The 27937-nt window shown below is 39.8% G+C and overlaps 1 protein-coding gene across 1 annotated transcript; it reads left to right on the top strand.

Moving 5' to 3' along the window:
• Positions 1 to 1732: 1732 nt before the first annotated feature.
• Positions 1733 to 27937, top strand: SLC18B1 (solute carrier family 18 member B1). Its single transcript, XM_083350894.1, has 14 exons — positions 1733 to 2027; positions 3887 to 4026; positions 5356 to 5451; positions 8566 to 8639; positions 9372 to 9519; positions 12086 to 12242; positions 15113 to 15249; positions 15839 to 15940; positions 17096 to 17187; positions 19551 to 19646; positions 20797 to 20871; positions 24976 to 25069; positions 25157 to 25206; positions 27199 to 27937. Exons 1-14 carry the CDS (start codon positions 1982 to 1984, stop codon positions 27260 to 27262), a joined length of 1371 nt encoding a protein of 456 aa, XP_083207020.1. The 5' UTR covers positions 1733 to 1981; the 3' UTR covers positions 27263 to 27937.

The raw sequence follows: 27937 nt of genomic DNA, 5'->3' as shown, positions 1-27937 counted from the left end.
AGCCATCCTGGAAACAGTGAGGGAACGGCCCCCACTGCCTTGGCCCTGGCCCAGAGACCCTCCTTCTGCCAGAGACCCTCAGATCTGTCCCACTCCTGCCCAGGCCCCCATAGGCACCCTTGATGCGAACGATGTAGAGCTGGCCACGCCCACCCAGTAGGCCATACACACTCTAGCCACGCCCACCCAGCAGGCCACGCCCACCCAGGCCACACCCACCTGGCCCCCTGAGGGCAACCACAATGCTGATGCGGCCCTCAATGAAATTGAGTTTGACATCCCTGTCTTAAAGTATTAAAATACCAGTGTAACAGGATTACAAGGGAAACACTATTATCTTTCAAGTCCTGACACAGTTCATCATCTAGAACTAGCAATATTTTCATTCCATGACCAGGCCTGAACCCTGATTGAAAAGGGTCTAGACAATTTGTTTCTGTTGGGGCACTTTGAAGGTGACTCTTCACTCCCAAAATTGGAGGTTAGAGACTGATTGATAATTATTAAGTATTGTTGAATATAGGATAATGGAATGATTTGAAATAGAAATATATTCTTTTCACAGCAGCAAATTTAGTTTAAAACATATTTAGACTCTGCTCAGGTTTATGATTTGTGAGACCATGATTATTATTCTCTACACCTTGTTTTCCATATAGGAATAACATGAAAGTCCCGGTGGTACAGTGTCTGTACAGAACAGACACTGGGGGATTCTCTCAGCTCTTATCTATCTTATAGGATCATTTGGGGAAAAATAGATGAAGCAACACTATCTATGACATCTTGTTCTCATGCAGGAAAGTCAGAATTTGATTCAAACAAACATATTAGCTGAATTTACATGATTCTCTGGAAAACCCAAACTAGCAAATCACATTTAATCTATTATGTAAACTCAACCCATGTGGTCAGTTAACATGGTGCAATTTACTATAGAAACCAAGAATATTATATATTTTCAATAATTGTTGACCATGCACAAACCTGCCTGGCAAACAGCCAATATTTGGACTGTACATTGAACTTAATGTGGCTGGTTTAGTTTCTGACTTAAAATTGAATGAGCACGTTGTAGCTTGTAAAGCAGACTTTGATTTTAATCAGTTGTAATTTATTAACTACATTGTGGATAAGTAAGCCATAAATTGACATACATGAACCCATATATTAATATGAATGGCAGAAAGTGCCCATTAAAATGTAGGGCCCCCATCAAAACACCTTAAGCAATCATAATTTACTGTAAAAGGCATTTGGTAAAATTGAAACAACTTTAATATGCCATAAATCATGGGTTTCTTAACACAGTGGCTGAGTTCAATATGTTAACTTAAACCATATTACTCTATAGTGTAATATAAAAAACTAAGTGCATTTCCAAATGACCACTAGAATACAGTTAAGGTTCAAATATCCTATGTATTTCTTTCTCGTTTACTTAACTTTGGTTGATATCAAAAAGCTAAGCAGGACTGCATAATACTTGGACGAGAGATCAAGGTTGGTTTGTTTTTTTAAGGTAAACTGGGAAGAAGATGGTAGAGGACAGGAAGGCCCGGAGGAACGTTGTCCGTGGGGTCGCGATGGGTCGGACACCACTTCGCAACTAACAACAACAAAGGGAAGTAAAGAAAAAGAAAAATCCGGAAGAAAGCCATACCGGCTGTAGTAAATAAGACCAAATCCTTTATTTCAAAAAGTGCGCTGAAGGGTGCCGGGGACATCGCGATAGTAATAAATCTGGTTTGCTGCCAGGTGAGTAAGTATGAGATAATTTCCAGTCGCAGCGGCTAACTAAAAGGAGGGATCCCAAGCCTTAGATAGATTTCGGCTTCCGGCTGAATTAGAACTGCTTGCTCCGGTCCTCTTGCGGCGACTGAAGTTTATCGACTCTGTGAGGGTGGACTTCAGGAAGACGGGCAGGGAGGCTCAGCCCCCGCGCCTTTCCAAGCCGCTTTACAGCAGGAGACCCACAGCTATGGAAAACTACCAAACGATGGGTCCCTCGGACGGCGCGAGTCCAGGTGAGAGGGGACAGAGCTACTGTCTGCATTCCCGGGGTATTTTTTCTCCCTTCCCCGCAGTGCTTTCTTCCGAGGAATGTCAGCCCGGAATTACAAGCAGCCCTCTGTTGTTATCCCCGTGTTCGATCATACGTAGGACTAGTGGGTTTTAACTACTCTTTTATCTTTCGAAAGAGGTTGTGTTGATTCCTGGTGAGCGCCTAAGTTTTCTTGCCAACTTCTACGGTTTTCTTGGCAAGGCAAGATTTCATTGCCTCCTTCCCAAGACTGACAAAGTGACTGGAACCAGGTCAACCAGGTGGCTTTGTGCCAAAGGCAGGACTAGAATTCACCGGCTTTTGGTTTCTAGCTTGGTGTCTCAACTACTACATCAAAGTGGCTCTCTAAGATGGCACACCTCCAAAAGGTAGCCTTAGGGACTGCATTTTCGAAGGTCATGTCTACTATATCTGTCTATGGGTGATTGAGGGTTTGTTTGTTTCCCCCCACCCCCTGAAGTAGAGCAAGAATGAGAGATTGCAAACTGGGAGATTGCTTGAGACTTAGGAAGAACACAAGGGCATACCACTTCCAAAGATTTATTCCAAATGTTCTTTTTTTCTCAGAAGCTACAGGCACTACAGTACTCAGGCAGTTGCCAAATGTTGAGACTAACCTGAAGACATTTTTTAAAAAAATATTGTATATGGCAGCTTGGTCTAGGGCAGGGGTAGGCAACCTTGGCTCTTTTATGACTCGTGGATTTCAACTCCCAGAATTCCTGAGCCAGCTATGTTGGCTCAGGAATTCTGGGAGTTGAAGTCCATGAGTCATAAAAGAGCCAAGATTGCCTACCCCTGGTCTAGGGGTTAAAAGGAACTGGATTAGAACCTGGGGCACTTTCATGAAGGAATAATGAAAGGGATCTCCCTCCTTCCATCCCTCTCCTCCTCCTCCTCTCTCTCTCTCTCTTTCTTATATATTTACACACACACACACACACACACACACACACACACACACTTATAGAAAGATAAGTATGTAAAGATCATAATGAAAAACATTAATTAATCCTGCCTTAGGCTTGAAACCAGCTGAGTGATTTTGGGTTAGTCACTTTCTCTGAGTGCTAGGAAAAAGGCAAATGCAAATCGCTTCTGAAAAATGTTGTCAAGAAAACTGCAGGGACCTGTCCATAAATTTGCCAGGAGTCGGGATGACACCTAAGATCAATATTATATTGTATTTGATCTGAATAAAGACGCACTGACTTGGATTGTAAATATGTAAAATATGAACTTAATTAAGATTTAATTAAAGATAAACATTACCTTGGTCATATTTTTCTCCTCTAGTTGCTTAGTTCATACCTAGTATTTAGTCTGGAACATTTGAAGACATAGATAGATTCAAAAATCTGACACCAATACAGTCAGTTTTCCCCAACATGATGCTCTTCAACTGTTTGGACCAAATACTCTTTAAGTTACCAGCTAGCATATGAATTCTAGAAGCTGCCACCCAACACATTTGGAGGGCTCTGGATTAAGGGAGGTTAAAGTCCAGCTGAATTCTCATATTCCTAATCCTATGAAAAGTCATATTTGGAATATTAATCTCTCTACATCTGAAACTTTTTCAAGAATGAACTGCCTTGTGAGCAGGCTTTAGAAACCTGTTATTGTTTTCACTGCAGCTTTCTATCAGAATTGTCATGTGAATAGATTTGGGCCAAATTATAAAACAAAGCATGCTCCTATTGAAGTATAAGATTCTGCATTTTTTTGCTAGCTGATCAGTTTCAGAAATCTGAACTTGTTTGTTTCCAAATGTTAGTTTTGAAGGCTTTTTCTATTCTAAGAGAGATTTTTGCTACTCAGATAATGACACATTAGAGGTTGCCAAGGAGGAACCGAAGCGGCTGAGCAGAGAGCAGATGTATATCATGATATCAACAGCATCCCTCAACTTCAGTTCAATGGTTTGCTACTCGATTCTGGGACCATTCTTTCCAAGAGAGGTAAGTGGATGTATGTGTTTAAAACAAAAGTCTGCAATAAGATTCTTTAATGATAGCCTCTGTAATATAGCAGTGCATATAACAAAGACTCATTTGCTCTTGTATCAGTTTGTAGTTCACAAAATGCAAAAAACTTACCGGTACGTTTTGTAAACTATTGCTACAAGAAGAGTTTTGTCTTCCTCATGAATCTAGTACATCTTACACAAATATGTAGGAGCAACATAACAGTTACAACATTTTAAAAAAGATGGTGTGGTTTAAAACAATTATATCATTAGCTTTTTTCTTTGCCTATTTACTATTTTTAAAAAGCAAATAAATATATTCAACTCTTCCAACTTCTTGCCTCTCAGTTGGATTAGATTTACACTGAGTTTAAGCAGCCCTTTGAAAGCAGTTTGTACAAAGTTGTATACTTGCATTCTTTGAGGACTGGGCACCATTGTCCTGGCTTGGTTTTTAAAAGGTAATTCAGAACTTTCACTTTGCATTCATACTCAGAAACTACTTGCATAATAGTGGGTATGAACTTTTAAAAAAATGATTGCCTCACCTCAGTTTGCTGTAACCATGTTCCTTTTTTGTGCCCAGACATATACACAATCGTTCATGTGCAGTTTTTCTCAAATTGCTAGCACTTGCGAAATATTCATCTAAGCTGACAAAAAAAATAATTACACAAATGACCAAACCCAGCAAAAGATGGGCTCTTTCTAACTTAATTCATGTCACTTTTCAGTATCTGCCACCATTCCGATATCACAGGCATTCATTCATGCATTTAAATTTGCTTTTTCTCTTTTTGCTTTTTCTTTTCTTTTTACGACCCTGTAGTCCCTTAATTTGGGGTAGAGTCGGGGTGACTGGGTGAAACTGAGCATTTACAAGCCGAATGCTTTTTCTGATGCCACACGGAGTTTGCAGCAGATATTTTTCCTTTGCTCCCTAAGAGAAAAATATCTGCTACTACCTAGGATTGAACTCTTGCCCTTTCTGAGTGGAAAGCGAGTGTCTTCACCGCTAGACCATCACATAGTCTTTCCTGTTTTTGCTTTATACTTGAGAAATGCTTCAATCATTTTTCACAATACTGTGTCTTGCAACTGGAAGGGAATGTATGAATATAAGCATATCACAAAAAATGCTAATTATAGGAAACAAATCAGGCAAAAGGTGTGTATATTGTGTAATAGCTAGTTCTTTTCCTGTGGTATTGTGGTAGGCCAAGTTCCATTGGGCATTTTTGTAAAATTTGAGCTATGTGATTATTTTCTGCAAGCTACCGGCTTTTGTTTTCTAAGTCTTTGTGTCTGATTTTTTTTTTAGGCAGAAAAGAAAGGAGTTAGTAGTACAATTGTTGGACTTATTTTTGGATGTTTTGCATTATTCAATTTCCTGACATCTTTGATAATGGGAAAATATGTAAGTATCTTCAAAAATATGATGATGACTGCGCAAAAATATCATATAGCCTGATAAATAAAAAGTTCATTGCATCAGTGGAATAGATCGTAATGTTCTAAACAGATTGGTAAACACTATGCCTGGGAGAAGTTAGCTTTCTAAATGACAGTGCATATCAACTAAAACAATGTCAGATGAACATGTACCCTAAGTATTCTGCAAAAATTGACTCAACAGGTTTCAGAAAGCCAAAACCATCTCTAAGTTATGTAATAACCAAGAAAAATTTAGGACTATATGAGAATCTTAATTCATGACCCAAGGGCAATATTAATGTCAGTGGAACATCCTGTTCAATCTACTCTAGCAGATAAACAAATGTAAGTCTCTAACAGACAACATTTTCAGTTCTCTCCCTCCCTCCCTCCCTCCCTCCCTCCCTCCCTCTCATCTGTCTAGTTTCTAGACTGCTTCAATCTACCATCTCTGAGTAGAATATAACTTCACAATATATATTACAGATTGCAACCAAAATTAAAATTAAAAACAATATTTTATATTCTTATAGAATCGTGAGTTATGACTAAAACATTTGCAGTAAGAATAAAGACCAATCCATCAATTTGAAGGGCGGTCACAAGAGCTTAGCCCCCATTTCTTAGGCTTAATATAGCCACGTATATACTGTTTTTTTAAAAAATAAATCCTAGAAGGAAGAGGTAGATCTCACATCAGAGAAAATATTCTTTCAGAGGATGGTGGCAATGACTGAACATGTACTTTAAGATGGCAGTTCTAAACTGTAGCACAGTTGGTGATTCCATCCTATTACATCTTATTGGCAGGCACATGTAAATGAGAGAAGGTTAAGTTACTCAAGCCCAAAAGTAAGAAGGGCTTTAAAGATGGCAACCAGGTTCCTGGATTGCAGCTGGAAGCTACCTAACATTTGTGCAGGTCCCGTAGTAGAAATCTTATATGAGTGCCTTAAAATGCATTCTTAGTTACTCAAGCTGCTAGATTCTAGATTAGATTAGCTTCCAAGTGCTCCTCAAAGGCAGCCTCATGTAGGGTACATTGCAGTCATTCAGTTGCATAGCACTTTGACAGTATTATTTATTTAACTGGGGGTTGAGATGTACAATTGGATATCTTCAGTTGATGGTTGAAAAATAGTCACATATCAACATGATCTCATCCAATGGTTTCATGTAGATGTTGAATCAGGTAAGAAAAACAGGGGGCCTTATAACACACACACAACCCAGAGGTACCTGGGCATTAATCTTTCCCCACCATCTCCACTGATTTAGACCATCCCCTCAGGAAGGAGGAGAAGCATTAGGCTTCTCATTCTAAACTTTGTAGACAGTGGGATAATTGATGGTATCAATAACCAGTGAGAGGTCAAGCAGGATCCAGAGAATTGCAGTACCCATGTTCTGATCCCACCAGAAATAATTATAGGGACCTTACTTATGGGACGCGGTGGCTCAGTGGGTTAGGATGCTGAGCTTGTCGATCAGAAGGTCGGTAGTTTGGCGGGTCGAATTCCAAGTGCTGTGTAACAGAGTGAGCGCCTGTTGCTCGTCCCAGCTTCTGCCAACCTAGCAGTTCGAAAGCACGTAAAAATGCAAGTAGAAAAATAGGGACCACCACGGTGGGAAGGTAACAGCATTCCGGGCACCTTTGGCATCTAGTCATGCCGGCCACATGATCACGGAGACGTCCTCGGACAAGCGCTGGCTCTTCGGCTTTGAAACGGAGATGAGCACCGGCCCCTAGAGTCAGAAACGACTAGCACACATGTGCAGGGGAACCTTTACCTTTTACGTTACTTATGGACCTGTAAAATTATTTGGAAAGCATAACTAGTTCTGAAGAGAAACTAAGACTATTTAATTGTTTGGAAGTTGTATTTCTGCCATATAAAATACTCCCACATTTTTAAATTCTGAAAATTTTGGCCTCACTACCCAGTAATATTATGACATTGGCCATACTATTTTTGGTCATCAAAGGCTCACAGTTGTTTCTTTTCAAGTGCATGCCCAAGATTGATATCTTGTAATTCCTGTTTCGGTGGGTCAAGTCAATTTCATAGCACAATTTAAAGTCTTGCCTTTAACTTACACATTTTATATGACTTTAGGCTAATTAATGTGAACAATTGCCTCATAATATATGTCCTTTGGAATCTTAAGACCATCTCTAGAGATGCTGCCCAGAAAATATTGGTTGATAGCTAACCAGATAAATTAAGATTCTCACTGCTGTAGCTATTTTGATAAACGAAAAACCTTTATTATATTTTCTATGGTATATAAAATATTTTTTTCAGTGTCCTGACCATCTATGGCAGGCATATCAAACTCACAATGTCACGTGACATTGCATGACGTATTGCGACTTTTTCCCCATTGCCGGCAATGGGGAGGGTGTGGTTTCGTCATAATGCATCCAACCTGCGGGCCGCCAGTTTGACATGCCTGATCTATGGCCTTTCAACCTTTTTTATGTCACAGAACATGTAAGGTTTTTGTTTTAAGCCCTGGAACCTTTAGTCAAGTGACAAAGCTATAGTGATAGAAAATGGGCTGTCTTTGAGTTGTTATGCCTTGCAAAATGGCAATCATTTTGTAAATAGGCACAGCCCCTTTTGTAGCCATTTAATGTGCACATCTTCAACATAAAAGTGTCCCCTAGTTCAAAAATTTTGCCTGATGGTGTATTAGCCTGCATTTCCTATGAAATTCCATGGTGCTTCAGCAATATCAGAGGCAGCCAATTTATCCTGTTGTGAATTTAGAATTAGATGCATGGTATGCATTAAACTTTTTTAAAAAAAAAATATTTTATTGCTTAGTCACTGCTCCCCAATCTTTTCAATAAACTTTGGTGATCATAAGCATTATTATAACATACTGATACTAGTTCATACAGTTTATCATGTCATTAATATATGAACTGTTAGTAATAATAAAGAACAGTTAATTGCACTAGTTTACTTCATTTTGTAAAACCTAGGTTGATTTCTATAATGTTACAAATGTAAATGTGTCAATATATCATTTGTTTTTGAAATACAAGTAAATTTCCAAAACAAGCATTTATTTTTTTAATAATTTACAGCTTGTACAGATTGGAGCAAAATTTATGTTTATTGCTGGCATGTTCGTCTCAGGATGTGTCACAATTCTCTTTGGGTGAGTATAGAATTTGTTTTATGCATATCTTTTCCTAAAAGCTTCACTGTGTTTCCATTGCTATTTTATTTCAGCTTTCTTTCTTTCTTTCTTTCTTTCTTTCTTTCTTTCTTTCTTTCTTTCTTTCTTTCTTTCTTTCTTTCTTTCTTTCTTTCCTTCCTTTCTTCCCCCCTCTCCTCCTTCCTTCCTTCCTTCCTTCCTTCCTTCCTTCCTTCCTTCCTTCCTTCCTTCCTTCCTTTCTTTCTTTCTTTCTTTCTTTCTTTCTTTCTTTCTTTCTTTCTTTCTTTCTTTCTTGCCCCCTCTCTTTCTTCCTTCCTTCCTTCCTTCCTTCCTTCCTTCCTTCCTTCCTTCCTTCCTTCCTTCCTTCCTTCCTTCCTTCCTTCCTTCCTTTCCCAGACTTGCTAATTGGAAGGATGGATAATCCCTGGAGTTCATTGTCTTAGTTCCTTTGAAATAAAAAGTACTTTTTTTCTCCATTCCTTTTCATATTAAGTTGTAAGTCCCAGGCAAGTATCTTGACTTTGATAAGTTAGCAAGGTGAAGTATTTGTTAGTACTTCTATGTTTTGGAGCATTGCTGAAAGTACAAATTACTTTTATTTTATTCTGCAGAAGAATATTGCTAAACCAGTCAATATACAATAACTTTAACATCTGCCTGAATAACATCTGTTATTAAAGAAGGAATCTCTGCTTTAAGAGATAGAGTGATTCGTTATATCTTTCTCTTTAGATTTTTGGACAAAGCACCTGATGGGCCAATATTCATAGGGCTGTGTTTTTTGGTCCGAGCAGTGGATGCCATTGGTTTTGCTGCTGCAATGACAGCCTCATTTTCTATTCTCATAAATGCTTTCCCACAAAATGTAGCCACAGTTATGGTATGTATGAAGCCAGTCAAAACGATGTAATATTGTGATGATTTTTGGGAAATCATTCTAGCTATGCTAGGAAACAGAGCCAGGTGAATGGCTATTTAAGAGTAACGCCCACGTAGTGTATATCTAATAACATTTAAATATAATCTATACTTTGGTTGTATACTTTGGCAAAGAAGAGCAACTAATATGATTAAAGGCCTAGAGACAAAAAACATATGAAGAACAGTTGCAGAAATTGGGTATGGCCAGTCTAGAGAAAAGAAGGATAGGGAGGACATGATAGCAGTATTCCAGTATTTGAGTGGGTGCCACAAAGAAGAGGGGGTCAACTTATTTACCAAAGCACCAGAAGGCAAGATAAGAAACAATGGATGGAAACTAATCAAGGAGAGAAGCAACCTGGAGTTAAGGAGAAAGTTCTTAACAATGAGGACAATTAACCAGTGGAACAGCTTGCCTTCAGGAGTTGTCTGTGCTTCATCACTGGAGGTTTTTAAGAAAAGACTGGACAGCCACCTACATAAAATAGTATACGGTCTGCTTGTTGAACAGGGGGTTGAACTAGAAGATCTCCAAGGTCCCTTCCAGCTGTATTCTGATTGATTGATTGATGCTTATGATTGTTACAAGAATGTGCATCTCTTTTCTAAAAGAATCTAAAAGCTCCACACCCTGGCAAACGTAGTATTTTCCATCCTAATATACAACAAAAGAACACAGTCCTTTTCTTGAAAGCTACCCTGATTCTTTCACTTTTTTGTCTTCTCTGTACATTTTCTAGGGTCTCAGCATCCTCTCTGTATTGTGATGACAAAAACCATACACAGTATTCCAAGGGTGGCCTCACTAGTGCTGTATAAAGCAATGTCATCACTTTGCAGTATGCCAATATGTCACCGAGCTGCATAGGTTGCCAGTCAGTTTCCGGGTGCAATTCAAGGTGCTGGTTGTTATCTATAAAGACCTCTTTGGATACCTGCCTATTTCCATTTTTTTTTCTTCCTGCCTAATATGTCCTGGCAGAGAATGTACAGTATATTCCAGATCCTTTTTGTTAAACATTGATATGGGTTTGAGGTAGTGTGCCTTCTCTGTAGTGGCCCCCATTCTCTGGAACAGCAAAGATAAAACAGCATCTTCTCTCCTGGGGTTCCAGAAAGCTCTTGAGTCCTGACTTTGCTGTTGGTCCTGGGGTTGATGTCTTTGTGGTGGTCCTGGTCTAGTGTGTTATCATTATCATTATTTTAGTCCAGGCTGCCTGGGGTGCTGTATGTTTTTAAATGCTTGTGTTCTTTTTAGGTTTGTGAGCAGTCTATGAGAGTGGGCAGCTATAACATTTTTAAATTATATCAATACTAATAGTAGCACAAGGATCCTTTCTTAACTTGCTGATGGTTTCTATTTTATTCTATTTTTATTCCACCAGAGAAGTACTCTTTAAGGATCCTAGAAAGAATGTTTTAAAACATCAAACACTTGCACTTAAGTATTAAGTGCTAAACCAGCAGAAACATTTTAGAGCTAAAAATGACAATACAAAGCAACTCAGACTAAGATTCAGTAACATAATATGAAACAAGCAGAAGCAGAGGGAAAAAAATCCAGTTCAGTATTATTAATTAAAGGGGGTCTTGTTAATGACGACTTATTTGGAAATGATAAAAAAGATCAAATTTTTACTATGTGTATGTTTGACAAAACTAATTGACCTGTACTTTTGCCAGCTACCTAGTTCAGAATAATCTCTGTAGATAATCTAGGAAAGCAAAAAAGTTAACTGAACTGTAGTCCTTTTTTATTTTATTTTGTGCCTTCAAGTCAGCATCAATTCCTGTCGACTGCCTGGACTAATTCCTGCAGTTTTCTTGGCAAGGTTTCAGAATGTTTTGCCATTGATTCCTTCCTGGGGCTGAGAGAGTGTGACTGGCCCACATCATCCAGTTGGCTTTATGCTTAAAGTTGCACTAGAATTTAGAGTCTCCCAATTCATAGTCTGGCGCTTTAATCACTAGACCAGGGGTCTTCAAACATGGCCCTTTTATGACTTGTGGACTTCAACTCCCAGAATTTCTCAGCCAGCCTGCCTGGCTGAGGAATTCTGGGAGTTGAAGTCCACAAGTCATAAAAAGCCCACGTTTGAAGACCCCTTCACTAGACCAAACTGGTGTATCCCAGGCTTAGTTAACAACCCTAACCCTAACTAAAACACAAGGCAGCTCACTTTGCTTCAGTGGAAAGGTTTTCAGTGATGTATCCTGAATAGCCATGGAAGCTGTTGTTTTAAAATGGCACAGCAATTCAGTGAAGTAGGTAGGGTGCCATATTATTTTGCAGAATTTTAACCCATCATAATAATTTTATGATTATCAAATTTTTAAAAAGTGCTAGCAATTAGTTGTAGTGGGGTTCTGTGCACCTTTTACATACAAGAAGCCACATGCTGTCCATTCTTATACCAGTAGTACTTTTGTTAATAAATGAGAGTTATACACCAAGACCATGGTTTTCTTCTGGTGCCAAAAGTCCATCCTTTCTCACTGATCTGCTGTTTCTTCTTTCTTTTTAGGGCACTCTTGAAGTTTTTACTGGACTAGGATTAGTCCTGGGTCCCCCAATTGGTGGCTTTTTGTACCAGAGTTTTGGCTATGAAATCCCTTTCATTGCACTTGGAAGTGTAATGCTGCTCATGGTGCCTCTGAATATGTTCATCATACCAAATTATAGTAGGTGGAGTTTTATTGCCTTATTAAAACTGGGAAAGGGAGTATAAGATTTATGCTGTTTAGTTCAACTGATGATATTTAGTTGAACTTATTTGAAGTTGAAGTTATTTAGCTGTTTAGTTCAACTGATGAGGACCCAGATTGTTGGGGGCAATTAAGCTGACTTTGTAATAATGCCGCTTGGGGTGTGTGTGAAAGCCCTAATAAGCAGGCATATACATAGAATGAAGGCTACTGCTAAGTTTGTAAAGCCGCCCTGAGTCTTCGGAGAAGGGCGGGATATAAATGGAATTAAAATAAATAAAAATAAATATTTCTTTCCTTGAGAGTGGGATATTATTTATTTTTGTCACCACGAGTAGTCCTCAACTTACAATCAATTTTTTTTCTGATTAAGTGAGACAGATAAGTGAGTTTTGCTTCATTTTACGACCTTTTTGCCACAGTTGTTAGGTAAATCACTGCAGTTGTTAAGTGTGGTCCTTAAGCGACTCTGGCTTCTCCCATTCACTTTGTTTGTCAGAAGCCAGCTGGGAAGCTTACAAATGGTGGTATGAAAACCTTTTCACCTTTTCAGTCCCATTGCTAAACGAACGGTTGTAAGTTGAGGACTACCTGTAGTATTCCTGCAACATTCTCCTGTTATAATTCATAGACCTCTTTTCCGTAGTTTCATGGATTCTAGAATTGTGCAGTGCTCTAGTAAAATTTCAGAGAGTAACTTTATAAGTACTTGGGAGCACCAAAAGCACTAGTTTGCCACTCTTAAAAACAGCTTCATCTTCTCCCAGGATTGCCTGGTGCCACATGATCTCAGGAAAAGATGGGGTTGTTTTAAAGAATGCAGACAGGTGCCACGAAGCATGCCACACCTGTACTCTCTCTCTCTCTCTGTATATATGTATGCCAAAATATTTTTTTTGTCTTAAATGGCAGTCTGACTACATATGCCTCAGTGAAACCTTAAGAATGCAATGAAAAACAAGAGCAATGATCATAGCACAATAAAAAAATGTATTGTGGGCATTTAAAATAATTTTCTAGTGTTCAAAATTAATGGTAGTAGCATTATTACTAATGGAATCCGTTCTGCAGGTTCTTCTACCATTTTAAATGTGTAGAAATGGGCTGGGCTGAAGTTGCTATCAGGACAAGAACTGTATTTGGGCCTAATAACTAATATGATCTCTGGCAGGCTCGGGACAGGGGTTGCTCCTCTGTCCTAGTCCTATTAGATCTCTCAGCGGCTTTTGATACCATCGACCATGGTATCCTACTGCGGCATCTCAGGGGTTTGGGAGTGGGAGGCACCGTTTTACGGTGGTTATCCTATCTCCTGGGCCGCTCGCAGTCGGTGTTGACGGGAGGGCAGAGATCCACCCCGAGGCCTCTTGTTTGTGGAGTTCCTCAGGGGTCGGTTCTCTCGCCCCTCCTGTTCAACATCTACATGAAGCTGCTGGGTGAGATCATTCGCGGTTTCGGGGTGGGGTATCATCAACTTTTTCTTTCCACCCCGAACCAACCCAGCGATGCCCTCGCCGTGATGTCCCATTGCCTGGAGGCGGTCCAGGTCTGGATGGGGAGAAACAGGCTTCGTCTCAACCCTGCCAAGACTGAGTGGCTGTGCATATCGGCATCTCGGGTTAACCAGACCATTCCATCTTTAACGATGGGGGGTGAGGTGTTACCCCCCGTTGATAGGGCTCACAACTTGGGTGTCCTCCTTGACTCCCGGCTCAATTTTGAAGACCATATAGGAGCCGTGACCAGGGGGGCTTTTGCCCAGGTTCACCTGGTGCACCAGTTGCGACCCTACCTGGACCGAGATGCCCTACGCACAGTCACTCATGCCCTCGTGATCTCCCGTTTAGACTACTGCAACACTCTCTACATGGGGCTGCCCTTGAGGACCACTCGGAGGCTTCAGCTGGTGCAGAATGCAGCTGCATGAGTTGTGATGGGGGTTTCCCGATACTCCCATGTAACACCTCTACTCCGTGAGCTGCATTGGCTTCCGGTTGCCCTCCGGGTGAGATTCAAGGTGCTGGTAATGACCTATAAAGCCCTAAATGGCTTGGGTCCGGGATATCTGAGGGAACACCTGCTGCCAGCATCAAGCTCCCTTCGTCCAGTGCGCTCCCACAGGGAGGGTCTTCTCAGGGTGCTGCCGGTAAAAGATTGCCGGCGGGTAACACCCACGGGGAGGGCCTTCTCAGTGGGTGTGCCTGCCCTCTGGAACCAGCTGCCCATGGAGCTGAGGACTGCCCCTGACCTCCGTTCATTCCGCCGGGACCTGAAGACCTGGCTCTTCGAGCTCTCTGGCCCAGGCTGAGAATTTTAATTTTAATTTTAATTGGGGGCTTTTACCTTTTCAGGGACTGTTGTAATTTTTGTAATCATTTTTAATTTTTGTATTTCTTGTTTTAATTACCCTGTAAACCGCCCTGAGTCCTTCGGGAAAGGGTGGTATACAAATCTAAATAAATAAATAAATAAATAAATAAATAAATAAATAAATAAATAAATAAATAACTGCATTGTCATGGTTCATATCCATTCTTGTACTATACACAATGCTACTTGTTGTATATATAGTATACAGGGTGCTACTTTCTGTCCCAATTTATGAATCCTGCTCAGAATTGATATTTTAAATTATTTGTATTCTTGTTTATAAGGAAAATGCATAATAAATACCATTTGTGTATCAGCCTGGTTAAATATTACACAATACATTTCCCCTTCTTTAGCTGAACTCAGGACTTTAAACTCAGGGCAGGGAATAGTTAGTATCTTTTAATGTGTAAAACATTTGTACAGATTAGTTACTATAATAATTAATTTTATGTTTTATGCTTTTCTAATTACAGGTTCAGTTCCTAAAAAAGATTCATTCTTGAAGCTTATTGTTCTACCAAAAGTTGCAATCCTTTGTCTAAATATGTTTGGACTAAGTTCATCTATAGCCTTTCTAGATCCTACGATGTCATTATTTGTCTTGAAAAAAGTAGGTACATTTTGAAAGGAAAAAAAAACCACAACCTTTTAGATACATCCTATCCATTCTAGAAAAACTCATTAAGTGAGTTTGTTCAGTGAGTTTTGCCCCATTTTGCAACTTTTTTTGTCAGAATTGTTAAGTGAGTCACTGCAATTGTAAAATTAGTAACACGGTTGTTAAATGAATCTGGTTTCCCAACTGACTTTACTTGTCAGAAGTTCGCAAAAGGGGATCACGTCACTCCTGAAGACTGGAACCGTCATAAATGCAAGTCAGTTTCAAGCATCAGAATGTAAATCACATGACCATGAGGATGCTACGATGGTTGCAAGTGTGAAAAATAGTCATAAGTCACTTTTTCAGTGCTGTTGTAACTGAATGGTCACTAAGCAAACTGTTGTAAGTTGAGGACTACTTGTATAGGATAGGTTGGAGTTAAATCCTTTAAATAAACAAACTGATGAAGTCATATTTCAGAACATCTGAAAGTCCTCAGAATGCTTTTTATTCAACAAACTGGGTCAATGGAATATAGTGAATTAATATCATATTCTATTTTTAAGCCCTAATAAAAATACTGCTTTTCTTTCTATAGTTTAAATTGCCAGCAGGATACGTAGGATTGGTCTTCCTGGCCCTAGCGCTCCCTTATTCCATATCTTCACCAATTCTTGGTTTTCTAAGTGATAACAAACCGGTGAGTACAAGATCTCACCCCATCCTTATTTTAATTTTTAAACTTCTTTAGATTTGCTAGTTGTGATCATCCAGTATTGGTGTTTAGGGTTGGCATGCTTCAGAAGCCAAATAATAGAAATCCTTGTGTTGAAATTTGATCTTACCAAATCCCATAGGATCAACTATGAAGACGTGTTTCTGCCTAGTGAGTTTCCTCAGCCAAGGAATGGTAAGAAATAGTAATGCAATATATTCATAATGTATGGAAGAACTGTAGAGCTACTTTGTCAAAGTTGTCTAATCTTTTCCCATGAAGTCTCATCTCTGATGTGATAGATGTGATGAAACTTGTGTTTTGCATGTGAAATATTCATAGCAGAAAAATCACCAATAGCATGGCTCTCTGTAACTTGGAGAGCCATTGCCAATGATAGCAATAGCAACAGCACTTAGACTTATATACCGCTTCATAGTGCTCTACAGCCCTCTTTATGCAGTTTACAGAGTCACAGTATTGCCCCAAACAATATAGAGTAGAGTAGAGTAGAGTAGAGTAGGAAGGGACCTCCTTATCTCCTCATTTTTCTTCCATCTAAATTAGTGTTAGCTGTCTTTTAAGCCTATTCTCTTTTTCACCCACTCATAAATTTTTCCCCAAATTTCATAATACTCTGACTCTGTCTTATCTTTAATTATCATTGTTAATCTATTCATTTCCGCACATTCCATTATTTTCCTGATCACCTCTTCTTCTGGACATTTTTATTGGTAGAAAGAAAAGCTATTTTCCCTAGTCACCCTTTTCTGCTTCAGGAGACTGGTTACATCTGGTTACATCCCCAACTTAAGGTCCATGGACCGGCACCTGGCCACGGCATGCCAGAATCCAGTCCTATTCAGGGTATGCAGGCAGCATGTGAAACCATGCCCTCATTGGGCGAAGGAAAAAAACCCTCCATGGAAACAGTCCTTGATGCCCAAAGGATTGCGGGCTGCTTTTCTAAAAGAACATGATGATGAATGCTAGGTTATGGTTGAACTGAATACATGAAATGATCTAACGTGAGATTTCTCAGTTATTTCACTTTATTCCCTATTGGCTGAATTAATGCATTCAATTTACTCAAATATGAGATTTTAATGAGAATCAAACTTCTCTGTTTATCTCTTACAGAGTTTAAGGAAGTGGCTGCTAATCACTGGAGCTTTTCTGACTGCATTATGCTATTTTTTCTTGGGGCCAGCTCCCATCTTGCATATTGAAAGGTAAAATATGCTTCACTAACTTCTACACTGACTATTTTCCTGGAATGAAGTTTTCCTGTTCCTCAAGTCAATAATGAAAAGGGCTGTGTATTTACTAGCAATATCAAAATTTTGTACCCCAATAAATGAACTTTGCTGCTTAGCCCTAGTATTCTTGTTAATGTTTTGTTTAGCCTATGGCTAGAATAACAGCTATATGGTTCTGTTTTTCCTTACCTGTGAATGGGAAGGCTTAGAAACATTAAATTTCCAGATCAGGAATTCCACTACCATTTCATTTTATTCCACTTTTTATTTGGAAATAAAATAGTGGTATTCCTGGGGTATATATGAAGGGAATTAAGAGACTACATGCTTTTCATTTAAGCCAGCTGGTGTCGTCTCTCTAATAGATGATTAGAGATTCAGGGATTAACCCATGTGTTAGTCACTAAACTGTAGTCCTTCCCACAAAGGTATGTAGTTTCCTGGGGCTCAAAATCCCCATCCTGCTTCCCATCCTTACTCCTGTGCAGTGAGTAACACGCTTCTTGTTACTCATTAGCAAAACGTTAATTCCATTGTTCAAAATCAAATAATTAGTTATGAATGGAAGCTCATTACATATCTTTGAGGAAATCAGCACATCTGCATAGAAATTAGGCAGCTTTGAGCTTCAATAACATAGGAATATGTTAACAGTGATGATGGTTAGTCTGGAAAAATGGGGGTTCTAGTCTAAGGACCCATCCACAGGGCAGGTGGCCCCACTGTGGCCCTGTTTCTGGAGAGCAGGAATAAACAGTATCATTCTCCATCCACCCTCAGCCCATTGTTAATGCAAACTCTGCTTGTTTCGTCTTGCTCTGTGCATAAGGGGCTGTTTCCCAGTTCGTGCCAGTTCAAGCATTACTATCTGGTTTGCTTGTTCTTTCTTTTTTTGCTGGAAAACATTTGCACTTTAATTAGTACAGTGCGTAGTGGCTGGAACGTCCTCTTATCTGGATCACTAATCTCTAATCTGTGTTCCAGCTACTGTTATTGCTGAAATTCCAGTTGTGTATTGGTTCGAACGTTTCTCTGACATACAGAGGATCACTGGCTTAAAACCTAGCAGGATTTTTTTGGTCTTGGCTTTGTCATTTCATATTTTTTTTCGCCTTTAGCTTTCTGCTTTTTCCTTGGGACTTCTTTTTTTGTCAGTCTACCAATAAACCATTGAAATGTTGGAGCTGTTCCCTTCCTTTTCCCTCCCTCTCCACCCTTCCCTCGCCTTCCCCTCCCCTTCCTTCCCCTTCCCTTTCTTTTCCCTCCCCTCCCCTCCCCTACCTTCCCCTTCCCTTCCCTCCCCTCCTCTCCCCTTCCTGCTATTTTGGGAAGTGGAGTGAAACTCTCATCTCAAACAACATGAAAAAAAAATGAAAATATGCACTATTGATCTTGTTCAAAAAAGCCCCAAGACTGAGAGAGGTAGCTCAGAAAAAGAAAAATAATTGAAAAGAAAATGCCTGTTCTAAGTTTTGAATCAATGAATTTCTGCAGGTCAGCCGGAGCTATGCTGCTGAGAGACTATTTTTTATTAGTAACTATTAGTAACTGTGTTGCAGACATTATTGAGCCAAATCTGGGGAAAATGCAAGAAAGGATTATTTTATGTATTTAAAAGTAGGCTGTTACTACTGTATCTGCATGCATGTATATTTTGACACTTCATTGCTGAATGTATAGATTTAGCATAACTTTAGATAAATATATTTTATGAGTATATATAATTGTCAGTTATTTTCTTGGCATGAAATGTTGGGAAGGCCCAACAGCAAGGGCTTTGCTCAGTGGCGGGAGGGCTTCTGTAGCTGGCAATCTTGATTGAAAACCTGGCAGATCTTCACTGAAGCAACCCAGCGTTTAGGCTGAATATTTTTAAAGTGGCTTAGATCCGAGGTCTCCGACCTTTGGGGCACCAGGGACCGGTTCTGTGGAGAGAGGTTTTTCCAAGGACCGGGACAGTGCATGGTTTTGTGTGCTGACTGCATCCTACGGATGGGGCTTTGCTTGTTTGTGTGGACCAGTTGCTGGCATACCATGGCCTGGTACCAGTCCGTGGACCGGGGTTGGGGACCCCTGGCTTAAGAGTCCAGGTAGTACCAATGTGAAACCCGAGAGGTTTAACATAGCAGTGCTGACTAACAGAAAGGAGCATGTGTTCTGTTATTGCAGCTAGTGAGAATGACACTTAAGAGATTAACGGACTCAAAATGGTGGACTCTAAATCTCTAAGGTCCTTTTGAGTTGGGTGGCCTTTTAAATATAAGCATACAGATGGCAGAGAGATACCATGAATTACAGCTGAAATGAAGCATTGTGTTTATGCTTGTGATTTGCAGTCAACTTTGGCTTTTCATTCTGATGTTGGTCCTGAACGGTTTTGCTCTTGCAATGATTGGTATCCCAATATACCCTGAAGCAATCAATTGTGCATAGTAAGTGATCTTCCCTTCCTATTTATGCTATTCTTTATCCTCAAAGACTAGAATAATTAACTGCAGTTGCATGCATTCTTTTTCTTTTTCCTTCCACTCTGTTGTCCCTGTCTTTTGGGGACTGCTTGGGCAACTCCTTGCAGTTTTCTTGGCAAGGTTTTTCAAAAGTAGTTTGCCGTTGTCTCCTTCCTATGGCTGAGAGAAAGCGACTAGTCCTAGGTCGCCTAGCTGGCTTTGTGGCGCAGACTGGGACTAGAACTCCTGGTCTCCCAGTTTCGAGCCTGATGCCTTAGCAAGTAAACCAAATTGCTAGGATTGCTTTAAATACAGAGATATTTGTCAAACCAAATTATGGTTTGGCTCTGCCTCTGTTCAGAAAAGCCTTTTCACCTCTCTCTCCCCTCCCCCCCACCCTAGATAATGACCTGCCTTGCTTATCAAAGGTACATTCATGGAATCCATTTAACATACCAACTCAAGATAACATCATGCTGCTCACCAGTAATACATGGTAATGTCTGCATGCCATGGTCCATGGACCAACGTGTTGAACATATTTGGTTCTCCCCCATTTATTCAATAAAGTGGAATAAACATTCCAATCCACGGCCACATATAACCCCTGAGTGATCTGTCTCTCTCTCTCTCTCTCTTTTGCCTTGGTGTCCTCATTTATGATAGCTGAAACCTAGTGGCAGTTTCCTAATGTTTGAATTGGTAAACTCATGAAAAAAAGAAATGTAACAAGAGCCACATCAATATAAACAAAGTATACCCCATCCCCACAAACTGCCATCCTGTATATCTGAAACATCCTGTATATCTGATAGCCCTTGACTATCATTAAGAACATTAAATATGGCCTCTGGCCAAACCGAGAAATAATCATGATTAAGCAAACAATGGCAGAGTTCAACGGGCGAACCAAATCACTGAAAAGATTTTAAATGCTAAATATATTCTACTGAAGAGAAAGATAGCCCTTGATATTTTTCTTTTCTACATTTAAGGACAAACTGTCCTATTACAGATGTTGTTGCTTTGGGACTATATAATTATTTTTGTGATGATTGCCTTCTAAAATGTTTTGTAGTTGTAAATGAAAATATTGTCCTTGGAAATAACTCTGTTTCTGCCTTTCCTTCTGCAGTGAGAATGGTTTTGAAGAAGGATTAAGTTTGTTAGGACTGGTGTCTGGACTCTTTGGTGCATTGTGGGCCCTTGGGTATGCAACCACTCATAAAATAGCTATACAATTCATGATCAGAAATATAAATGTTAACTAAACATTATGTAGACGAAACAGCATCATCAAGTACAAAAAAATTATTAAGAGTTGGGGAGAAATACATAAAAACCAATAACCCTTCAGGAAATAGGACAGTAGTCATCTGTGGAGGAGAGCCAACTGGTGGGGGAGTTGGGTTTTCACACTGATAAATGCAGCACCCCAGATCAAGCCCTACCCATAATCTGTCCGCATCATGATAGTGCTACAATCATTGCATCATCAGAATGTGCTTCATGAACAATAGAATGTGTAGTTAGCCTTTAACTTCTAAAACATGATACCTAAGGTTTACAAAATGGCGCAGACACAGGAAGGAAAAATTATTATTGCTTCAAGTGATGATGCTAATTTTGTTGGATACCAGGCTGTGATGCTTGCTCAGCCATATTGTATGCAATCTTCAGCATCACAATCGGGGATATTAGCTAGAGACAACTCAGAAACATTGCACCTTAATTTTTTCACAACATAGGATTTCTCCCAATATCTATATCCTCTATAAGTATTGAGTAACTCATGTAGGACCTTGCCAGAAGTAAAAAGGTTGAACTGCACAAAGACACCAGAGCACTATACAGAGTAATTCTAGTTCTAAGGGGCAGCTCATTGTCTCAAATGTATAGATCACAATCATGCTGGAATTGGATATGTCTAGTTTAATGAAGAGAAGGACGACAGGGGGATATGATAGCAGTGTTCCAATATCTCGGGGGGCTGCTACAAAGAAGAGGGAGTCAAGCTATTCTCCAAAGTGCCCGAGGGCAGGACAAGAAGCAACAGATGGAAACTAATCAATGAGAGAAGCAACCTAGAACTAAGGAGAAACTTTCTGACAGCTAGAACAATTAACCAGTGGAACAACCTGCCTCCAGAAGTGGTGAATGCTCCAACACTGGAAGTTTTTAAGAAGAGACTGGACAGCCTCCTGCCTGAGCAGGGGGTTGGACTAGATGACCTCCAAGGTCCCTTTCAACTTTATTATTATTATGGTCATTTTGCTCTCTTTTGGATCTCATTGTAATATTATTAATAATATTAGTGTTACTTTTTGCACTGAAAGCTGGTTATAGGCATAGCTAAAGAACAGATATTACATTGTTTCCTTCAGAAGCTAGTATTTTGTAAGTGATGGGAAGAAAAGCAATACAAATTGAACGTTTTCTGATTATTGATTTGGGATTTGTTGTCCTAATGCAACAAGTAAAATTAGCCATTTCCTTTAAAAAAACATTTAAAAGCAAACTAATATACAGGAAGTGCTTATTAATGCTAGGTGCAATTATTAAGAGTAATAGTAATTATTAAGAGTAATAGTTGAATGCTATTTTCATTCCCACTGGGGGAAAAAAAGACAATCATGTGAACAGATAGAGAAGGCTTTTTAAACATATTTAGAAAGTCATATCTACTGAATTTATTTTGCAGTTGCCAAAAATTTCTTCCTTCTAGAAACAGACATTAAGATTGATTCATCGTGAGCACATCTCAAAGCTTGTATTTCTTAATTGCCTAGGAGGATTAGGATTTATTTACTGATTTGATTTTTACTCTACCTTTATTACTTCATAAGTAAGTCAAGGCAGCAAACGCACGTAATGCTTCTTCATCCTTTTATCTGCGAGGACTTGGATTGGACTGAGACAGAGTGACGGGCTCAAAGTCACCTGGCTGGCTTTCAGGCTTGAGGCAGGACTAAAATTCAGTCTCCTGGTTTTTAGGCCAACACGTTAAATTCCTCTGCCAAATTGGCATATGTATGGAAAGAGCTGGCTACTCCTTTCACATAATGGCTCTTAAGGCTATGTTCACAGCCCCTATCTTCCTTTTCTTAAAGCACGTATATATCTTTTTCCAGGCTTCTATATGATGCTGAGAAAAGATTTAGCAGTCTTAAAAGCCTTGGTGGAGCAGTGGGCTAATGCCTCCTTAAGTAACACCAGCTGCCTGCAATTAGTGCAGGTTCGAGTCCCACCAGGCTCAAGGTTGACTCAGCCTTCCATCCTTCCCAGGTAGGTAAAATGAGGACCCAGATTGTTGGGGGCAATTAAGCTGACTTTGTAATAATGCCACTTGGGGGTGTGTGTGAAAGCCCTAATAAGCAGGCATATACATAGAATGAAGGCTACTGCTAAGCTTGTAAGCCGCCCTGAGTCTTCGGAGAAGGGCGGGATATAAATGGAATTAAAATAAAATAAATAAATAAAATAAATAAAAGTTTGCAAGCAATTATTTGATTCATTAACATAGCAGTCATCTCTGTTTCAGGAAGCCTCAGCAAAGATGTGCTGTAATGAATAAGAGAAGTATTGTGCATAGGCAAGATTCAAAGGACTTCTTCCAACTCATTTTTAAAGGAGGCAGCTACTTAATAGCTTGATACGTACCTAAATTATTTACTGTTAGAGATGCTGTGTGGGTTGGGGAGGATGCAGGTGTGTGTGGAAGGGTATGAAGAAAGTGCAGCGAGGGTCAAAAGAGTGTATGAGAGATAAGGAAATATATATGAAATGATGGCCCAATGGATCATGGGTTGCCTAGTCTTTCTATAAATATGAAAGAAAGTAGTTTTTGTTATGTTTCTCTAGAAAACAGCATGTGACTTATCAGTTGCTTGGATGGGGTGGGGTGGGGGTAAAATTTGGCTTCAGAAACCATATTTAAATGCCAATTACACACACTTCTTTTATATATTGAACTTGATATACACAGTGTACTAAAGGTCAATTACAATACGTTCCATTATTTGTTTTAAAGAAAATGTTACTGTACTTTAAAACATTCAAACTATCAATGAGTAAGGAATTGTTTAGAAATAACTGGCAACTAATTCAAACATTTAATGTAACATACTGTATGCAATAAAAAGGCTGTGGGGCCTGACGTTTGGTACATCCTGTATATTTGTTTTGTAGTTTTGTAGTAGATCTAGGAACATGGGGAGTGAGTGGCCAGCTGGATCTCTAGGGATTCCTAAGTAATCTACTAACATATCTACTATCTTTCTCTAGTGTGAGGCAGGGGACAGAATTCAAGGGAAACAAAATTAGGAATCTATTTCTCTTGAGTCTTGGTTGATGGTCTTAGGGAGAAGCAAGGACCTTAAAGAAACAGATTTCATGTGATTGAGCCTAGGAATTCAGGTTTCCCAAGAGATTTGGAACAAGCAAATTAAAGTCACCAGGGAATGAGCAGTTACTCGTGTCACGAATCAATGTGCGTTACTCAATTTGGATTAGCTATATATGCATTTCTGTTCTTGATTGATCTCTTAGTTAGTCTCTTCAGGCTGTTTACAGGTTAATGATGGATGCCTTTGTATCAGCCTCACAGAAATTGTGGCATCTCAAGTATTTTGTTGTCTTTATTAAGATAAAAGCATTTATTCTTTTTCACTCCAGGATAGCAGTAGTACTTAGACTTACATGCCACTTCATAGTGCTTTACAGCCCTGTCTAAGCAGTTTACAGAGTCAGCGTATTGCCCCCAACAATCTGGGCCCTCATTTTACCGACCTGGGAAGGATGGAAGGCTGAGTCAATCTTGAGCTGGTGAGAATCGAGCTTCTGACAGTGAGCAGTGAGTTAGCCTGCAGTACTGCATTCTAACCACTGCACCACTACGGCTCCTAATGGAATTTGGGTGGAGTTTGTCCTTAGTAAACTACACTCTGAAACTACTTGGGCCTGGAAACCCTGGTTCTAAGGACAAAACTGGAGGCATTTATTTAAAAACTTATTTCTGGGGAAGGTTCAAAGGTCAAGGGTTCAGAAGAGGGCAGCATCTCCCCACTCCAGAACAGATGGTGGCAGAATAGTTACCTGCCCAAGTGGACTTGTTTTACCTGTGGAATAGCCACCCCCGTATGCCCCATGACAGAAGAGTTATGAGTGTGGAATTTCCAAAAGGCAGTTTGTATGGACATTGATTACCCCAACCTATTCTTCCCTACTACATATTTATTTCCCAATCTTATATATTTTTAGATCTATGATAAATTTAGTATGTGTGATTTTTTTTCCTGTTTGTTTGTTTGTTCAGGTCTTTTGTAGGTCCGACTTTAGGTGGCTTCTTAAATGAGAAACTGGGTTTTGAATGGTCCGCAGTCATACAAGGAGGATTCACATTGTTAAGTGTAGGTACACTAACATGATTTATTCATTCTTTTATTATATTTAAATATGAAATGTCACAAATATACTAATGACTGCTTTCTCTGAAGGGATTGGCAACTGCAATTTATTATACCTACGAAGCCATACAAAGGAGGAGGTACAGTGAATTTTTATTCTTTTTCTTAAAATTTGATGAAAGGAGCAGAATACTTTGTTATTGATTCTCACTTAGACCACACACACAAAAAAAAAATAACGCCATTTTTTGTTAGTTATACGTTTTTCTTGAATTAATTGGCTGGGTTTTTCTTTTAACAGATATCAGCCGTTCAAATAGCATTGTAAACAGGATGCCAAGTGGTCTCTTTATTTCAAAAATTAAAATATTGTTAACATTATTTTAAATACTTGAATTGTTGAATTGTCCTGCAGCGAGTTGTCCCACGGTGAGTTGGCCATGGCGAGTTGGCTACAGCAAATTGGCAGTGGCAAGTTGGCTGTGCCAAGTTGTCCCATTCCATGCCCAGAGACCCAGGCTTGGACCTCACAAAAAGCCAACAGGGATGGAGATAATCTAATTTCAGGGGTGATGATATTCCAAAGGGAAGGTGTCAGGCAGAAAGGACTGTCCTTCTGGTCCCTGCTAGCCAACACTCTTTAGGATATGGTACTCAGAGCACCCATCTCCTACCAGATCTAATAAGGCAGATAGATACCACTGAGGAGAGACATAAGTAACCTAGTCCCAAGCCATGAAAGACATTAAAGGTGACAACCAGCACCTTGAATTGCACCCAAAAGCACACCAGAAGCCAATTCAGCTCATGAAGCAGTGATGTTATATGCGCTGGTACCAGTAACTGCCCATGCCACCTCTCTTTGCACCAGTTGAAGTTTCCAAACACTCTTCAAGGGCAGCCCCATATAAAGTGAATTGCCATAGTCAAAGTGGAGGTCACAAAGGCATGAGTGACTGTGAATAGGACCCCTCAGTCCATGAATGGGTACAATTGATGCACTACCTGAAGTTGTGCAAAGGCCCTCCTAGCCACAGCTGCCACCAAAGCTGTAAATCCAGGAGGATCCCCAGATTATGCACAGGGTCTGTTTGAGGCAGCACCACCTCATGCATAGCAAATATGAAAGGCCCCTAATGAGGAGGATCCAAAAACTCAGAGCCACTCAGGTCTGGTTTGGGTTGCGCTGAAGCCTACTGTGGCCCATCTAGGCTCCATAACTTCCAGACATGGAGGGAACCTCTGCAGTATCACTCAGGTGGCCCAGAGTATAAAGCTGAGTAGTATCATCAGCATGCTAATGATATCTCACCCAATCTGTTAGGTCAGATGTCTTCAAACCTGGCAACTTTAAGACTTGTGGACTTCAACTTCCAGGGCTGGCTGAGGAATTCTGGGAGTTGAAGTCCACAAGTCTTAAAGTTGCCAAGTCTAAAGGTCCCTATGTTAGGTGATCTCCCCAGAGGCTCTAAATAGATACTAAACAGGAGTGGAGAGAGTATTAAGCTTTGTGGCACCCCATGAAGTAGGGTCTGTGGGCTGGATCTCTTCTCCCCTGTCCACACCGAAACCAATCCCAGAGGAAGGAAGAGAAACAGTACAACATCATGTCTTTCACCCTCGACTCCTGGAGCCAGTCCAGAAAGATACCGTTCATTGGTATCGAAAGCCGTGAGAGGTTAAGAAGAGCAAGGATGGATGCACCACCTCTATCCTATTCCTGCCAGAGGTCATACAATGGACGTACCCACATCCATCCTGCTCCTGCCACAGGTCATCCAGCAGTGCGATCAATGCTATTTCAGTCCCGTACCCAGGCCTGAATCCTGACTGGAAGGGATCCAGACAATCCACTTCTTCCAGAGTCCTCTGAAGCTGCCACTTCTCCACAGCAGTGTTCTTTTCTGGGTTTCCCATGTGAATCAGTAAAAAAACAAAATTGTAGCTACCTGTGAATGGACTCTGTAAAGCAATGTCATTGTTTTTTTCAGCCAGTTTCCACAGTGTAATACAATTTATTTATTGGTTTACACAAAATAAATATGCCCGGTTATGAGAAAAGTGTGGATGTATTGCCTCTTTGTTTTTGTAGTGTCCAATATTCTGAGAACATTTTTTTTCATTTTGCATAGGTCCCAGCCTGGAATTCATCTTGGTTCAAAGCAAGAAAGAACTCTTTTATTGAATGGAACTTAATGAGATATTTTTCTCATTGCCAGTTTAAATCTAACTTCATTTGCAAATTTAAGAGCACAATGTGCAGAAGAACAGGCAAATGTCATGAAATGTAGTTCTTTCAAAATCCACCTTTTATATCTTCGGATTATAAAAACACTAGTCTCTAATTAGATAATAATGTGCCATTTTAGTATTAGACACATTTTTTTTTCATTTCTACAGTGGTGTTCTGAAAAAGTTGCACTGGAAAAGACAGTCAAAGAGATTTACAGGGTAAATGTGTTTTGCACAAGAGGTGACTTTTATACTTTGATATAGGGACACGAACAAAAAATGCAAACAAATAAAGCATCATTTCAAATGATCCTATTGTCAGAATCCATTTATATCACATTCATAAATGCATGTTTAAAACATTATCCACCCCCATATGGATTCTGCCATCTCCCAAGGAAGGAGGAGCATATGTGGATTCAGCCTGCCTTAGGTTATTTCAAAGACCAAGGAAACCTTTTGAACTGGGTGGATCAAAAGTGAGGAAGGTATCTGGCTTGTGTTTTCTTTTAATTCTGGAGAGGAAGAAGGCAATAACCATAAAGATTCGAAGTTCCTTTTTTTTCTTTCCCAGGAAAGGGATGACACGAAGTAGAAGGATGGGGGCTGACCAAATGGGGTTGAGGGAAGGGGGGTTGA

Source organism: Vipera ursinii (genome assembly GCF_947247035.1).
Source record: "Vipera ursinii genome assembly, chromosome: 1".
NCBI lineage: Eukaryota > Metazoa > Chordata > Lepidosauria > Squamata > Viperidae > Vipera > Vipera ursinii.
The sequence above is the reverse complement of the archived record's forward strand: the minus strand, read 5'-3'. Positions and strand labels throughout refer to the sequence as shown.